General features: G+C 41.2%; 1 protein-coding gene across 5 annotated transcripts in view; it reads right to left on the reverse strand.

The window, feature by feature from the left end:
- Positions 1 to 2,162: 2,162 nt before the first annotated feature.
- The window catches only part of rgs11 (regulator of G protein signaling 11), a 66,593-nt gene continuing 50,607 nt past the window's right edge, over positions 2,163 to 18,148 (reverse strand). For 2 of the 5 annotated variants that reach the window (XM_045712574.2, XM_082968476.1), the window contains 3 exons: positions 17,821 to 17,959; positions 16,248 to 16,330; positions 2,163 to 3,808 (listed from right to left, as the gene is read on the reverse strand). In XM_045712574.2, the coding sequence (XP_045568530.1) occupies positions 3,673 to 3,808; positions 16,248 to 16,330; positions 17,821 to 17,959 (358 nt within the window). In that variant the 3' untranslated portion in view covers positions 2,163 to 3,672. Of the gene's footprint in view, positions 3,809 to 4,854; positions 11,820 to 16,247; positions 16,331 to 17,072; positions 17,782 to 17,820; positions 17,960 to 18,148 lie in introns of those variants that run through there. The other 3 variants (XM_082968479.1, XM_082968473.1, XM_082968478.1) reach the window with 2 other exon arrangements.

An 18,148-nucleotide genomic window follows, 5' to 3' on the forward strand; every position in this document is an offset into this window, starting at 1 on the left:
TGGAGAGATCTAAAATCGAAAATACTATGTAAATAATCCATTACCTTTTGATTCTCTTCATCAGATGTCACTTCCAGGAATCCCAGGTCCATAACGAATGTAGTTTTGTTCGAAAAAGCTCATCATTTATGTCCAAAAAGCTCCGTGTTGTTAGCACATGATCTATGCCGGCCGGACTTCACTTCATGAACGAGGGGGAAAAAAATATTTACGTTCGTTCAAACATGTCAAACGTTGTATAGCATAAATCATTAGTGCCTTTTTTAACCAGAACATGAATAATATTCAAGGCGGACGAATGCATTCTCTTTTAAAACGTATTGGAACGAGGGTACCCAACATGACCTCGCGCGCCAGAGTCTAATCGGCCATCACCGTTCCATGGCTCTTGTTCGGTCAGATCTCACAGTAGAAGACTCAAAACACTTTGTAAAGACTGGTGACATCTAGTGGAAGCAATAGGAAGTGCTCAAAGATTAATAAGCCCCTGTGTGTTTCAATGGCATAGGCTTAAAGGTAATTCAACACATCAGGTATCCACTTCCTGTCATAATTTGTCTCAGGGTTTTGACTGCCATATGAGTTCTGTTATACTTACAGACACCATTCAAACAGTTTTAGAAACTTCAGAGTGTTTTCTATCCAAACCTGAACAATAATATGCATATTCTAGCTTCTGAGTTGGTGTAGGAGGCATTTAAAAATAGGCACATATTTTTTTCAAAATTCTCAATACTGCCCCCTAGCCCCAAGAGGTTTTAACACATAGACAGTAACATGAATAGAACCTCATGTTACTATATTTGCTATTATGATGAGGTATATTTGTTATTATGATGATATATGACAGTTATTTGATGAGGTATATTTGTTATAATGATGAGGTATATTTGTTATTGTGATGAGGTATATTTGTTATAATGAAACTGCGAATGGCTCACTGATTTAATGAGCCATTCGCAGTTTCACTGTACCGGCCGTGTGTACTTAGACTTGCATGGCTTAATCTTTGAGACAAGCATATGCTACTGGCAGGATTAACCTGCCAGTAGAATATGTGATATTATGATGAGGTATATGTGTTATTATGATAAGGTATATGTGTTATTGTGATGATGTATATTTGTTATTATGATGAGGTATATGTGTTATTATGATAAGGTATATGTGTTATTATGATGAGGTATATGTGTTATTATGATGAGGTATATTTGTTATCATGATGAGGTATATTTGCTATTATGATGAGGTATATGTGTTATTATTATGATGAGGTATATTTATTATTTAAAAAATATTATAGTAAGGGCCAATTAAAGTAACAGGGTTGACGATGTAATCTTAAAAACAGCCATAAATCCCCTTGTGATAGAAAATGGCCAAAAAGAGTAGAACCAGATTTTTTTACACTATGGTATACTTGTTATTATGATGAGGTATATGTGTTATTATGATGAGGTATATGTTGTTGTTATGATGAGGTATATGTTGTTGTTATGATGAGGTATATGTGTTGTTATGATGAGGTATATGTGTTGTTATGATGAGGTATATGTGTTATTATGATGAGGTATATGTGTTGTTATGATGAGGTATATGTGTTGTTATGATGAGGTATATGTGTTGTTATGATGAGGTACATGTGTTGTTATGATGAGGTACATGTGTTGTTATGATGAGGTACATGTGTTGTTATGATGAGGTATACGTGTTATTATGATGAGGTATATGTGTTGTTATGATGAGGTATATGTGTTGTTATGATGAGGTATATGTGTTGTTATGATGAGGTATATGTGTTATTATGATGAGGTATATGTGTTGTTATGATGAGGTATATGTGTTGTTATGATATGACCGTTGACTGATGAGCATCTGTAACTGTTATTGGTGTCCATCAGTCATGTTGTTCTAAATGAAGGCTAAAGGCTGGTTTACACTCTGTCTATCGACATATTGACAGTTGTCACCCGACATCAAAACGACAACATCTGCAGCCCGGTGCTCCAAATAGTAAACTTTCTCTAACACCAGTAAACATTTAAAAAAGGAATTCAGTAAATGTGAACCTAGCAAACCAGAGGCAACTAAAAGCTATTTTCAAAACAGTGTTTTGGTTCGTTGCTAGCTAGTTAACCACAGTTCAAATAACGACCAAAGTATACTTTACAACAATCTTACTACTTTTTTTTAAATTCATTATTACAGGAACATAAAACCCACAACATCATTATTTAAAAGAAAATTGTGAGCTGACAGAAAATAGCTGACTGCTCCAGAGTGACGAAATAAAAACCAGGTCATTCTATCTCAGAACTTTAGAACTACTGTCATTGTATCTCAGAACTTTAGAACTACTGTCATTGTATCTCAGAACTTTAGAACTACTGTCATTCTATCTCAGAACTTTAGAACTACTGTCATTCTATCTCAGAACTTTAGAACTACTGTCATTCTATCTCAGAACTTTAGAACTACTGTCATTCTATCTCAGAACTTTAGAACTACTGTCATTCTATCTCAGAACTTTAGAACTACTGTCATTCTATCTCAGACCTTTAGAACTACTGTCATTCTATCTCAGACCTTTAGAACTACTGTCATTCTATCTCAGAACTTTAGAACTACTGTCATTCTATCTCAGAACTTTAGAACTACTGTCATTCTATCTCAGAACTTTAGACCTACTGTCATTCTGAGACCTTTAGAACTACTGTCATTCTGAGACCTTTAGAACTACTGTCATTCTATCTGAGACCTTTAGAACTACTGTCATTCTATCTGAGAACTTTAGAACTACTGTCATTCTATCTGAGAACTTTAGAACTACTGTCATTCTATCTGAGAACTTTAGAACTACTGTCATTCTATCTGAGAACTTTAGAACTACTGCATCATCTGGTCACAGGAGGATTCTGGTCTGGTTGCCGTGGCAGTTCGGTAACCGCGACAACGGACCGCTACAGTCGCCATGGAGACGGGAACTTTTTTTTCCCCCGTGTGTCTCTGCAACAAAGGAAACTTGACAGTCTACAGACATTCTAACAGGAGTAGAAATTAAAGGTTTGTTTTGACCAGCGTCACGTTATAATTGTCCATAAACATGTTATTAGACCAAGTATAAATAAACTGGCCTTAAATCTACATTAATTGAATAGTGGAAATATTTCAGTCTCAGATTGTCTCTATAATCTATACCCATAATTCTATATTCATAAATATAACTTATAATAAATTATAATAAATATAAATATTATAATAAATTATAACTACTAGACTGTAGTATTACTTCTAGAAGATAATATAAACTATACCCATAATTCTATATTCATAAATATAACTTATAATAAATTACAATAAATATAATTATTATAATAAATATAACTACTAGACTGTAGTATTACTTCTAGAAGATAATATAAACTATACCCATAATTCTATATTCATAAATATAACTACTAGACTGTAGTATTACTACTAAAAGTAGATCTAAGGTCATGAATGGTTGCTATAGTGATACAATGGTGATCAGATCTGGTCGTTATGAACATGGTGGTTGTGGTGTTCCCATGGCGACCAGATCTGGTTGTTATGAACATGGTGGTTGTGGTGTTCCCATGGTGACCAGATCTGGTCGTTATGAACATGGTGGTTGTGGTGTTCCCATGGCGATCAGATCTGAGAGTTGGTTGCGGAGCTTGCTCCTGTTGGTCCCGCCCCTTTAGCCTTTCCATCATCTTCTGTCGCCTGGGTAACCATGGCAGGAGAGGGGCTGGAGTGACGCTGTCGCCTCATGAAGGGAAATACACTGAGAGAAGGAAAGGAGAGAGGAAAGGAGATAGGGAAGGAGATGGGAGAGGCAGGGAGAAAGGAGGGGGAGGGAGGAAAGGAGATAGGGAAGGAGATGGGAGAGGCAGGGAGAAAGGAGGGAGAGAGGAAAGGAGATAGGAAAGGAGATGGGAGAGGCAGGGAGAAAGGAGGGAGAGGGAGGGAGGAAAGGAGATGGGAGAGGCAGGGAGAAAGGAGGGAGAGGGCGGGAGAGAGGGAAGGACATGGGAGAAAGGAGGGAGAGAGGAAAGGAGATAGGGAAGGAGATGGGAGAGGCAGAGAGAAAGGAGGGAGAGGGAGAGAGGAAAGGAGATAGGGAAGGAGATGGGAGAGGCAGAGAGAAAGGAGGGAGAGGGAGAGAGGAAAGGAGATAGGGAAGGAGATGGGAGAGGCAGGGAGAAAGGAGGGAGGGAGAGAGGGAAGGAGATAGGGAAGGAGATGGGAGAGGCAGGGAGAAAGGAGGGAGAGGGAGAGAGGAAAGGAGATAGGGAAGGAGATGGGAGAGGCAGAGAGAAAGGAGGGAGAGGGAGAGAGGAAAGGAGATAGGGAAGGAGATGGGTGAGGCAGGGAGAAAGGAGGGAGAGGGAGAGAGGAAAGGAGATGGGAGAGGCAGGGAGAAAAGAGGGAGAGAGGAAAGGAGATAGGGAAGGAGATGGGAGAGGCAGGGAGAAAGGAGGGAGAGGGAGAAGGAGATGGGAGACGCAGGGAGAAAGGAGGGAGAGGGAGAGAGGGAAGGAGATGGGAGAGGCAGGGAGAAAGGAGGGAGAGGGAGAAGGAGATGGGAGACGCAGGGAGAAAGGAGGGAGAGGGAGAGAGGAAAGGAGATGAGAGCGAGAGAGGGAAGGAAATAGGGAAGGAGATGGGAGAGGGAGAGAGGAAAGGAGATGGGAGAGGCAGGGAGAAAGGAGGGAGAGGGAGAGAGGAAAGGAGATAGGGAAGGAGATGGGAGAGGCAGGGAGAAAGGAGGGAGAGGGAGAGAGGAAAGGAGATAGGGAAGGAGATGGGAGAGGGAGAGAGGAAAGAGAGCGGGAAGTACGAGCAAGAGCATCATTGGATATAGTAAATACAGTATATAAATGAATATAGTGAGTATATTGTAGTATATAAGGGGTATATACAGTAGTGAGTATATATTGTTAATATAATGAGAATATTATAGTATATATTGAGGAGCATATATTGTTAATATAATGAGAATATTATAATATATATTGAGGAGTATATATTGTTAATATAGTGAGTATATTGCAATATTTAAGGAGTATATATTGAGTATATATTGTTAATATAGTGAGTATATTGTAGTATATATTGAGGAGTATATATTGTTTATATAGTGAGTATATTGTAGTATTTAAGGAGTGTATAGTATATATTGCTAATATAGTGAGTGTATTGTAGTATATAAGGAGTATATATTGTCATATAGTATATTTTGAGGAGTATATATTGTAATGTAGTGAGTATATTGTAGTATATAAGGAGTATATATTGTAATATAGTAAATTTTGAGGAGTATATATTGTAATATAGTGAGTATATTGTAGTATATAAGGAGTATATATTGTAATATAGTATATTTTGAGGAGTATATATTGTAATATAGTGAGTATAGTGTAGTATATAAGGAGTATATATTGTAATGTAGTATATTTTGAGGAGTATTTATTGTAATATAGTGCGTATATTGTAGTATTTAAGGAGTGTATATATTGTAATATAGTATATTTTTAGGAGTATATATTGTAATATAGTGAGTATGTTGTAGTATATAAGGAGTATATATTGTAATATAGTATATTTTGAGGAGTATATATTGTAATATAGTGAGTATGGTGTAGTATATAAGGAGTATACATTGTAATATAGTATATTTTGAGGAGTATATATTGTTAATATAGTGAGTATATTGTAGTATTTAAGGAGTATATATTGTAATATAGTATGTTTTGAGGAATATATATTGTTAATATAGTGAGTATATTGTAGTATATAAGGAGTATATATTGTCATATTGTATATTTTGAGGAGTATATATTGTTAATAGAGTGAGTATATTGTAGTATATAAGGAGTATATATTGAGGAGTATATATTGTTAATATAGTGAGCATATTGTAGTATTTTAGGAGTATATATTGTAATATAGTATATTTTGAGGAGTATATATTGTAATAAAGTGAGTATATTGTGATATAGTATATTTTGAGGAGTATATATTGTTAATATAGTGAGTATATTGTAGTATTTAAGGAGTATATATTGTGATATAGTATATTTTGAGGAGTATATATTGTTAATATAGTGAGTATATTGTAGTATGTAAGGAGTATATATTGTGATATGGTATATTTTGAGGAGTATATTTTGTAATATAGTGAGTATATTGTAGTATATAAGGAGTATATATTGTGATATAGTATATTTTGAGGAATACACCTCGCTCTGACCCCTGACCCCATACTCTGGTATTAAATACACCTCACTCTGACCCCAGACCCCACACTCTGGTATTAAATACACCTCACTCTGACCCCTGACCCCATGCTCTGGTATTAAATACACCTCACTCTGACCCCTGACCCCATGCTCTGGTATTAAATACACCTCACTCTGACCCCTGACCCCATACTCTGGTATTAAATACACCTCTCTCTGACCCCTGACCCCCATACTCTGGTATTAAATACACCTCACTCTGACCCCTGACCCCATACTCTGGTATTAAATACACCTCGCTCTGACCCCTGACCCCATACTCTGGTATTAAATACACCTCACTCTGACCCCTGACCCATACTCTGGTATTAAATACACCTCACTCTGACCCCTGACCCCATGCTCTGGTATTAAATACACCTCACTCTGACCCCTGACCCCATACTCTGGTATTAAATACACCTCCCTCTGACCCCTGACCCCATACTCTGGTATTAAATACACCTCACTCTGACCCCTGACCCCATACTCTGGTATTAAATACACCTCGCTCTGACCCCTGACCCCATACTCTGGTATTAAATACACCTCACTCTGACCCCTGACCCCATACTCTGGTATTAAATACACCTCTCTCTGACCCCTGACCCCATACTCTGGTATTAAATACACCTCGCTCTGACCCCTGACCCCATACTCTGGTATTAAATACACCTCACTCTGACCCCTGACCCCATACTCTGGTATTAAATACACCTCGCTCTGACCCCTGACCCCATACTCTGGTATTAAATACACCTCACTCTGACCCCTGACCCCATACTCTGGTATTAAATACACCTCGCTCTGACCCCTGACCCCATACTCTGGTATTAAATACACCTCACTCTGACCCATTGGAGTCAACGTGGACCAGCATCCTTGTGGAATACTTTAGATACCTTTATGGAGTCCATGTCTTGATGAATTGAGGCGTTTCTGAGGGCAAAAGGGAGTGCAACTCAATATGTATATATAATGTTTTGTCCACTCTGTGTATATTGAGTATGTATTGTAATATATATTGAGGACAGTCGAGGCTCCTCAGAGGAAGAAGTGAATTTCATAAAAATAAAAATAGTGAAACATTAAAAAGTTATCCTTTTTAGATAAAACTATACTAAATATATTCACGTCACCAAATAATTGATTTTAAAGACACTTTTCTAATGAAGGTCTACAGTAGCCTCAACAGCACTCTGTAGGGTAGCGCCATGGTGTAGCCGGAGGACAGCTAGCTTCCATCCTCCTCTGGGTACATTGACTTCAATACAAAACCTAGGAGGCTCATGGTTCACACCCCCTTCCATAGACTTACACAGTTAATTATGACAACTTCCGGAGGATGTCCTCCAGCCTATCAGAGCTCTTGCAGAATGAACTGACATGTTGTCCACCTAATCAAAGAATCAGAGAATGAATCTAGTACTGAAAGCATAAGCTACACCTAGCTAGAACTGCAGTGCATAAAATCTTGTGAGTAGTTGACTCAAAGAGAGAGAAAGGTAATAGTTGGAATAGTTTTGGACAAATTCATTTTTTTTTCACTTAACTATAAAATGTAGCTAGCTAGCTAGTTTAGCCTACTCAAACACCCGGCTCAAACAGAGAGGGATGCTATGTTAGCTAGCTGGCTATGGCTATCCAACACTGGAACTCTTCCAAGTCAAGGTAAGCTTTTTATTAATTTATAGCCACTGGGGCTCGCCGGTGGCACTGCTAAACTGCTTGCTAACTATGCACTGTACTGTTTGATTGTAGCAGGTTCAGTAAATTGTTAGTTCTAGTAGCTATGTTGTTGACTTGACGTTAGCTAATATGGTGACAACAACACAGACTGTCTGTAGCGGTTAGCGGTTATGATATGAAGGTTTGGCTAGGAAAGGGTTGTTTTTTCGCCTGGTCACAGACAGCTGATGTGTTGTCCACTGAAGTCCACAAGCCAAGTGAAAAAGGTGAGAGGAGGCGAAACACGTAGAGACGCGATAAGGAATTATACAACGATCTGGCTGATTAGGGGTGTATTCATTCAACTTAAACGGAAGCAAACGTAACGAAAACGGGGAATAAACATACCTGAATAGAAACTCTCGTTTACAACTGTCGGAGTAATGATAACACTCTAGATCAGCTAGATGAAGGCAAGATTGTGCAAGAAGGTATTGAACGTCTCATTGTCTGTCACCTTGATTACTGAAATTTCTCTCGACCTGTTTGCACCTACGCTGTAAACTTTTCATTCATAGGCTAGGTTGTAGCAACCTCATGATCCAGCATGACTTCTGCCTCGTTCAAAAACAAAATGGATACTCGGAACTTGGGAAATCTCAGACTTCAGTGAGTTCAAGACGACAAACGAGCTCCGACTGGGAAAATAAAGTTTTTTTAACGGTCGTCCAACTCGGAATTTCCAAGTCGGGAACTCGTGGCCTCTTTCTAGAGCTCTGAACCTGAAGATCACTGACGTCATGATTGGACCTTGTGTTTTTTTTTTACCCAAGTTCCCAGTTGTCTTGAAAGCAGCATAAATCCAGAGAATGAAAGACTTTGATGACGTATTTTGATGACAAGATTTGCTCATAAATGACCGTCGCGCCAGCTTCCTGTTCAAGTGAGAACAGCACAACAAGGTGAGTCCAAAAATGTACTCTATGCTACTGCATCAATTATGTAATTTGCCAGGGAGATATGTATACTGTAGCTAATGAAGTAATACTAAGTGTATGTTGTGTAGGAAGCTGTTAGTAGCCCATGTACCTCACCTTAATAATTTGGTCCCTTTCCCCCTTATAACTTAGCCTACTGTTCTGACTTGGTGGTGCACATGTAGCCTATAGCCTGTTGTAGAGAAATGTAATCAACAAATATTGTAAGAGCTTTCATCGTCTGCTTATATGCCCCCTTTACTTATCCTATGGTTCTGACTTGGTGTACAGGGACAACACTGTAAGAACGGACCATGTTCTGAATTCTGTCGCTGTACATTTCAAAAGTGCTGAACAAATAGTTATATTGACTACGTCCGTCGTCGCTCGCTCATTAATGTCTTAATCGAAATTACGGATTGCCTCTTATCCGCTCGTCGTCCCCTTAGTCCATAGTTTGTACATCTCAATTACCAGTAGAAACCACATTTGTTTAAGAAAGTCAGCCATATCAGCTATGTTTTCTAAAAAGGCAGTAAATGAGGCTGAATGAACTGTTTCGCTGCCAGATGAGGCTCCGCTGATAGCCAGGTGTAGCAGTGGTAAGGATTCACTCCATGTTGCTGACAAGAAATCTCTGCTGTTGGAACAGCTTTATGTAGAGACCATATTAGCTTTATGTAGAAGCCCTAACAGCTTTATGTAGAGGCCCTATGTAGAGGCCCTATGTAGAGGCCCTAGCAGCTTTATGTAGAGACCCTAACAGCTTTATGTAGAGGCCCTAACAGCTTTATGTAGAGGCCCTAACAGCTTTATGTAGAGGCCCTAACAGCTTTATGTAGAGGCCATATTAGCTTTATGTAGAGGCCCCAACAGCTTTATGTAGAGGCCCTAACAGCTTTATGTAGAGGCCCTATGTAGAGGCCCTAACAGCTTTATGTAGAGGCCCCAACAGCTTTATGTAGAGGCCCTGACAGCTTTATGTAGAGGCCCTAACAGCTTTATGTAGAGGCCCCAACAGCTTTATGTAGAGGCCCTAACAGCTTTATGTAGAGGCCCCAACAGCTTTATGTAGAGGCCCTATGTAGAGGCCCTAACAGCTTTATGTAGATGCCCTAACAGCTTTATGTAGAGGCCCTATGTAGAGGCCCTATGTAGAGGCCCTATGTAGAGACCCTAACAGCTTTATGTAGAGGCCCTAACAGCTTTATGTAGAGGCCCTATGTAGAGGCCCTATGTAGAGGACCTATGTAGAGGCCCTAACAGCTTTATGTAGAGGCCCCAACAGCTTTATGTAGAGGCCCTAACAGCTTTATGTAGAGGCCCTAACAGCTTTATGTAGAGGCCCTATGTAGAGGCCCTAACAGCTTTATGTAGAGGCCCTATGTAGAGGCCCCAACAGCTTTATGTAGAGGCCATATTAGCTTTATGTAGAGGCCCCAACAGCTTTATGTAGAGGCCCTAACAGCTTTATGTAGAGGCCCTAACAGCTTTATGTAGAGGCCCTATGTAGAGGCCCTAACAGCTTTATGTAGAGGCCCTAACAGCTTTATGTAGAGGCCCTAACAGCTTTACGTAGAGGCCCTATGTAGAGGCCCTGACAGTTTTATGTAGAGGCCCTAACAGCTTTATGTAGAGGCCCTAACAGCTTTATGTAGAGGCCCTAACAGCTTTATGGAGGCCCCAACAGCTTTATGTAGAGTCCATATGTAGAGGCCCCAACAGCTTTATGTAGAGGCCCTAACAGCTTTATGTAGAGGCATATTAGCTTTATGTAGAGGCCCTAACAGCTTTATGTAGAGGCCCCAACAGCTTTATGTAGAGGCCCTAACAGCTTTATGTAGAGGCCCTAACAGCTTTATGTAGAGGCCCTAACAGCTTTATGTAGAGGCCATATTAGCTTTATGTAGAGGCCCCAACAGCTTTATGTAGAGGCCCTAACAGCTTTATGTAGAGGCCCTAACAGCTTTATGTAGAGGCCCTAACAGTTTGTGGGCAAATCGCTCCTGTAACAGACACTAGGAGACAAATTCACCTTTCAGCAGGACAAAAACCTAAAACACAAGGCCAAATCTACACTGGAGTTGCTTACCAAGACGACATTGAATGTTCCTGAGTGACCTAGTTAACAGTTTTGACTTAAAAATCGGAGCGGAAAATCTATGGTCAGACTTGAAAATGGCTGTCTAACAGACTTAGCCAGGAAGACTCACAGCTGTAACCACTGGCAAAGGTGAGTCCAACGTGTGTTGACTCAGGGGCGTGAATACTTATGTAAAAGAGATATTTAAATGTTCAATAAATGATGGGATATTGTGTGTAGATGTGTGAGGAAAAAAGTTTTAATCCATGTTGAATTCATGCTGTAACACAACACAATGTGAAATGAACCAAGGGGTATGAATACTTCCTGAAGGCCTTGTCTTGAGGAAAAATATATTGTAATGTGGTAAACATTGAGTATATGTACAAAACATTAGGAACACCTCCCTAATATTGAGTTGCATGCATTTTGCTCTCAGAACAGCCTCACTTCGTTGGGTCACGGACTCTACAAGGTGATAAAAGCGTTCCACAGGGATGCTGGCCCATGTTGACTCCAGGGATGCTGGCCCCATGTTGAATCCAGGGATGCTGGTCCATGTTGACTCCAGGGATGCTGGCCCATGTTCACTCCAATGATGCTGGCCCATGTTGACTCCAGGGATGCTGGCCCATGTTGACTCCAGGGATGCTGGCCCATGTTGACTCCAGGGATGTTGACTCCAGGGATGCTGGCCCATGTTGACTCCAACACTTCCCACAGTTGTGTCCAGTTGTCTGGATGTCCTTTGGGTGGTGGACCATTCTTGATACACAGGGGAAACTGCTGAGTGTAAAAAACCCAGCAGCGTTGCAGTTCTTGACTCAAACCGGTTTGCCTGGCACCTACTACCATACCCCATTCAAAAGCACTTAATATTTTGCCTTGCCCATTCACCCTCTCAATGGCACCCATACACAATCCATGTCTCAATTGTCTCGAGGCTTAAAAAGTATTATTTAACCTGTCCCCTTCCCTTCATCTACACTGATTGAAGTGGATTATATAAGTGACATCAATGAGGGATCATAGCTTTTCACCTGGATGCACCTGGATTCACCTGCTCAGTCTGTCAGGGGAAAAAGCAGGTGTTCCTAATATTTTGAACACTCATTGTATATTGTAATGTTATATATATATATATTGAGGAGTATATATTGTATTGTAGTATATTGCAGAGTTTGTATTGAGGAGTATATATTTGATGAGAATATATTGTAATTTTATATATGTTGAGTTTACATTGAGGAGTATATATTTGATGAGTATATATTGTAATTGAGTATATATTGAATATATATTCAGGAGTATATATTCGAGGAGTATATATTGCAGTGCAGTATATATTGAGTGCATTCGGAAAGTATTCAGACCCCTTGACTTTTTCCACACTTTGTTACGTTACAGTCTCATTCTAAAATTGATTTTTTTTTTAAATGTAATCCTCCGTAACCTACACACAATACCCCATAATGACATCACAATACCCCATAATGACATCACAATACCCCATAATGACATCACAATACCCCATAATGACAAAGCGAAAACAGGCTTTTAGAATTTTTTTTGTTGTTGTTAAAAAAACAGGGAGGTGACTCAGAACCCGATGGTCACTCTGACAGAGCTCCACAGTTCCTCTGTGGAGATGGGAGAACCTTCCAGAAGGATAATCATCTCTGCAGCACTCCACCAATCAGACCTTTATGGTAGAGTGGCCAGATGGAAGCCACTCCTCAGTAAATGACACATGACAGACAGCCTGCTTGGAGACCTAAAGACTCTCAGACCATGAGAAGCAAGACTCTCTGGTCGTATGAAACCAAAATTATGCCTTGAATCTATTCTACCGCGCCCAGAAATCTGCTCCTTTTATTCTCTGTTCCGAACGCACCAGACGACAGGTTCTTCTAGCCTTTAGCCGTACCCTTATCCTACTCCTCCTCTGGTGATGTAGAGGTTAACCCAGCCCCTGTAGCCCCCAGTTCCACTCCTATTCCCCAGGCGCTATCATTTGTTGACTTCTGTAACCGTAAAAGCCTTGGTTTCACGCATGTTAACAACATCCGAAGCCTCCTCCCTACTGCTTTTATCACATTCCGCCAACCTGGATGTCCTATCGTGTCTGAATCCTGGCTTAGGAAAGCCACCAAAAATTCTGAAATTTCCATCCCCAACTACAACATTTTCCGACAAGATAGAACTTCCAAAGGGGGTGGAGTTGCAATCTACTGCAGAGACAGCCTGCAGAGTTATGTCATGCTATCCAGGTCTGTGCCCAAACAGTTTGAGCTTCTACTTTTAAAAATCCACCTTTCCAGAAATAAGTCTCACCGTTGCCGCTTGTTAAAGAACCCCCTCAGCCCCAAGCTGTGCCCTGGACACCATATGTGAATGAATTGCCCCCCATCTATCTTCAGAGTTTGTACTGTTAGGTGACCTAAACTGGGATATGCTTAACACCCCAACCATCCTACAATCTAAACTAGATGCCCTCAATCTCACACAAATCATAAAGGAACCTATCAGGTACAACCCTAAATCCGTAACCATGGACACCCTCATAGATATTATCCTGACCAACCTGCCCTCTAAATACACCTCTGCTGTCTTCAACCAGGATCTCAGCGATCACTGCCTCATTGCCTGTGTCCATAATGGGTCTGTGGTCAAACGACCACCCCTCATCACTGTCAAAACGATCCCTATAACACTTCAGCGAGCAGGCCTTTCTAATCGACCTGGCCCGGGTATCCTGGAAGGATATTGAGCTCATTCCAACAGTAGCATCGAATATCCCCCGCGATACGCAACTTTTCAGGGAAGTTAGGAACCAATATACCCAGGCAGTTAGGAAAGCAAAGGCCAGCTTTTTCAAACAGAAATTTGCATCCTGTAGCACAAACTCCAAAAAGTTCTAGGACACTGTAAAGTCCATGGAGAATAAGAGCACCTCCTCCCAGCTGCCCACTGCACTAAGGATAGGAAACACTGTCACCACCGATAAATCCACGATCATTTTGAATTTCTATAAGCATGTTTCTACGGCTGGCCATGCTTTCCACCTGGCTACCCCTACCACGGTCAACAGCTCTGCACTCCCCATAGCAACTTGCCCAAGCCTCCCCCATTTCTCCTTCACCCAAATCCAGATAGCTGATGTTCTGAAAGAGCTGCAAAATCTGGACCCCTACAAATCAGCTGGGCTAGAAAATCTGGACCATCTCTTTCTAAAATTATCCGCCGCAATTGTTGCAACCCCTATTACTAGCCTGTTCAACCTCTCTTTCGTATCGTCTGAGATCCCCAAAGATTGGAAAGCTGCCGAGGTCATCCCCCTCTTCAAAGGGGGTGACACTCTTGACCCAAATTGGCACAGACCTATATCTATCCTACCCTGCCTTTCTAAGGTATTCGAAAGCAAAGTTAACAAACAGATCACCGACCATTACAAATCCCACCGTACCTTCTCCGCTATACAATCTGGTTTCCAAGCTGGTCACGGGTGCACCTCAGCCACGCTCAAGGTCCTAAACAATATCATAACCGACATCGATAAAAGACAATTCTGTGCAGCCGTATTTGTCGACCTGCCCAAGGCTTTCGACTCTGTCAATCACCACATTCTTATCGGCAGACTCAACAGCCTTGGTTTCTCAAATGACTGCCTCGCCTGGTTCACCAACTACTTCTCAGATAGAGTTCAGTGTGTCAAATCGGAGGGCATGTTGTCCGGACCTCTGGCAGTCTCTATGGGGGTACCACAGGGTTCAATTCTCGGACCGACTCTTTTCTCTGTATACATCAATGATGTCGCTCTTACGGCTGGTGATTCTCTGATCCATCTCTACGCAGACGACACCATTCTGTATGTTTCTGGCACTCCTTTGGACACTGTGTTAACTAACTTCCAGACGAGCTTCAATGCCATACAACTCTCCTTCCGTGGCCTCCAACTGCTCTTAAATGCAAGTAAAACTAAATGCATGCTCTTCAACCGATCGCTGCCCGCACCTGCCGCCCGTCCAGCATCACTACTCTGGACGGTTCTGACTTAGAATATGTGGACAACTACAAATACCTAGGTTTCTGGTTAGACTGTAAACTCTCCTTCCAGACTCACATCAAGCATCTCCAATCCAAAATTAAATCTAGAATCGGCTTCCTATTTCGCAACAAAGCATCCTTCATTCATGCTGCCAAACATACCATCATAAAATTGACTATCCTGCCGATCCTTGACTTCGGCGATGTCATTTACAAAATAGCTTCCAATACTCTTCTCAGCAAACTGGATGCAGTCTATCACAGTGCCATCCGTTTTGTCACCAAAGCCCCATATACTACCCCCCACTGCCACCTGTATGCTCTCGTTGGCTGGCCATCACTTCATACTCGTCTCCAACCCACTGGCTCCAGGTCATCTACAAGACCCTGCTAGGTAAAACCCCGCCTTATCTCTTGCTCACTGGTCACCATAGCAACACCCACCCATAGCACGCGCTCCAGCAGGTATATATATTGAGGAGGAGTGTACTGAGGAGTAAATATTGTAATGTAGTATACTGAGGAGTATATATTGTAATGTAGTATATTAAGGAGTATATATTGTAATGTAGAATATTGAGTATATATTGTAATGTAGAATATTGAGTATATATTGTAATGTAGTATATTGAGGAGTCTATATTGTAATGTAGAATATTGAGTATATATTGTAATGTAGTATACTGAGGACTCTATATTGTAATGTAGAATATTGAGTATATATTGTAATGTAGTATACTGAGGAGTCTATATTGTAGTGTAGAATATTGAGGAGTATATATTGTAATGCAGTATATTGAGGAGTATATATTTTAATGAAGTATATTGAGAAGTATATATTGTAATGTAGTATATTTAGGAGTATATATTGTAATATAGTATATTGAGGAGTAAATATTGTAATGTAGTATTTTGATGAGTATATATTGTAATGTAGTATATTGAGGAGTATATATTGTAATGTAGTATATTGAGGAGGTTATATTGAGGAGTATATATTTTAATGTAGTATATTGAAGAGTATATATTGTAATGTAGTATTTTGATGAGTATATATTTTAATGTAGTATATTGAAGAGTATATATTGTAATGTAGTATATTAGGAGTATATATTTTAATGAAGTATATTGAGAAGTATATATTGTAATGTAGAATTTCCTGAGTACCTCTTCTTGGTCTCCTGGGGAACGACGGCTTGGGCCAGCATGTTCTTATACAGCTCAGACTTCAGATACCTGGGGTAGGAGTCCTAGAGGTCAGAGGTTAGAGGTTAGATACCTGGGGTAGGAATCCTAGAGGTTAGAGGTTAGATACCTGGGGTAGGAGTCCTAGAGGTTAGAGGTTAGATACCTGGGGTAGGAGTCCTAGAGGTTAGAGGTTAGATACCTGGGGTAGGAGTCCTAGAGGTTAGATACATGGGGTAGGAGTCTTAGAGGTTAGATACCTGGGGTAGGAGTCCTAGAGGTCAGAGGTTAGAGGTTAGATACCTGCGGTAGGAGTACTTGAGGAGTACTAGAGGTTAGAGGTTAGTTACCTGGGGTAGGAGTCCTAGAGGTTAGAGGTTAGATACCTGGGGTAGGAGTCCTAGAGGTTAGAGGTTAGATACCTGGGGTATGAGTCCTAGAGGTCAGAGGTTAGATACCTGGGGTAGGAGTCCTAGAGGTTAGAGGTTAGATACCTGGGGTAGGAGTCCTAGAGGTTAGAGGTTAGATACCTGGGGTAGGAGTCCTAGAGGTTAGAGGTTAGATACCTGGGGTAGGAGTCCTAGAGGTTAGAGGTTAGATACCTGGGGTAGGAGTCCTAGAGGTTAGAGGTTAGATACCTGGGGTAGGAGTCCTAGAGGTTAGAGGTTAGATACCTGGGGTAGGAGTCCTAGAGGTCAGAGGTTAGATACCTGGGGTAGGAGTCCTAGAGGTTAGAGGTTAGATACCTGGGGTAGAAGTACTAGAGGTTAGAGGTTAGATACCTGGGGTAGTAGTCCTAGAGGTTAGAGGTTAGATACCTGGGGTAGGAGTCCTAGAGGTCAGAGGTTAGATACCTGGGGTAGGAGTCCTAGAGGTTAGAGGTCAGATACCTGGGGTAGGAGTACTAGAGGTTAGAGGTTAGATACCTGGGGTAGGAGTACAAGAGGTTAGAGGTTAGATACCTGGGGTAGGAGTCCTAGAGGTTAGAGGTTAGATACCTGGGGTAGGAGTCCTAGAGGTTAGAGGTCAGATACCTGGGGTAGGAGTACTAGAGGTTAGAGGTTAGATACCTGGGGTAGGAGTCCTAGAGGTTAGAGCTTAGATACCTGGGGTAGGAGTCCTAGAGGTCAGAGGTTTGATACCTGGGGTAGGAGTCCTAGAGGTTAGAGGTTAGATCCCTGGGGTAGGAGTACTAGAGGTTAGAGGTTAGATACCTGGGGTAGGAGTCCTAGAGGTTAGAGGTCAGATACATGGGGTAGGAGTACAAGAGGTTAGAGGTTAGATACCTGGGGTAGGAGTCCTAGAGGTTAGAGGTCAGATACCTGGGGTAGGAGTACTAGAGGTTAGAGGTTAGATACCTGGGGTAGGAGTCCTAGAGGTCAGAGGTTAGATACCTGGGGTAGGAGTCCTAGAGGTTAGAGGTCAGATACCTGGGGTAGGAGTACTAGAGGTTAGAGGTTAGATACCTGGGGTAGGAATCCTAGAGGTTAGAGGTTAGATACCTGGGGTAGGAGTCCTAGAGGTCAGAGTTCAGGGGTTAAAGGTCAGGGGTTACCTTCTTCATGAGGAAGTAGATGTGCATCTGGGCGTCGTCCATAATGAATCGATGAGGTCGTTTGATGCCCTCCAGTGTTCTCTCCATGGTCCGACTATCGATGTTCACCCAGCGGGCTGCACCAGGCGCCAGAAAGTTCCTAAAACACACCGAGCACAATACCACATCACTCAGTCATAATACCACATCACTCAGTCATAATACCACATCACTCAGTCATAATACCACATCACTCAGTCATAATACCACATCACTCAGTCATAATACCACATCACTCAGATCATAATACCACATCACTCAGATCATAATACCACATCACTCAGATCAT

Source organism: Salmo salar, chromosome 02 (genome assembly GCF_965601325.2).
Source record: "Salmo salar chromosome 02, fSalSal1, whole genome shotgun sequence".
Lineage (NCBI taxonomy): Eukaryota > Metazoa > Chordata > Actinopteri > Salmoniformes > Salmonidae > Salmo > Salmo salar.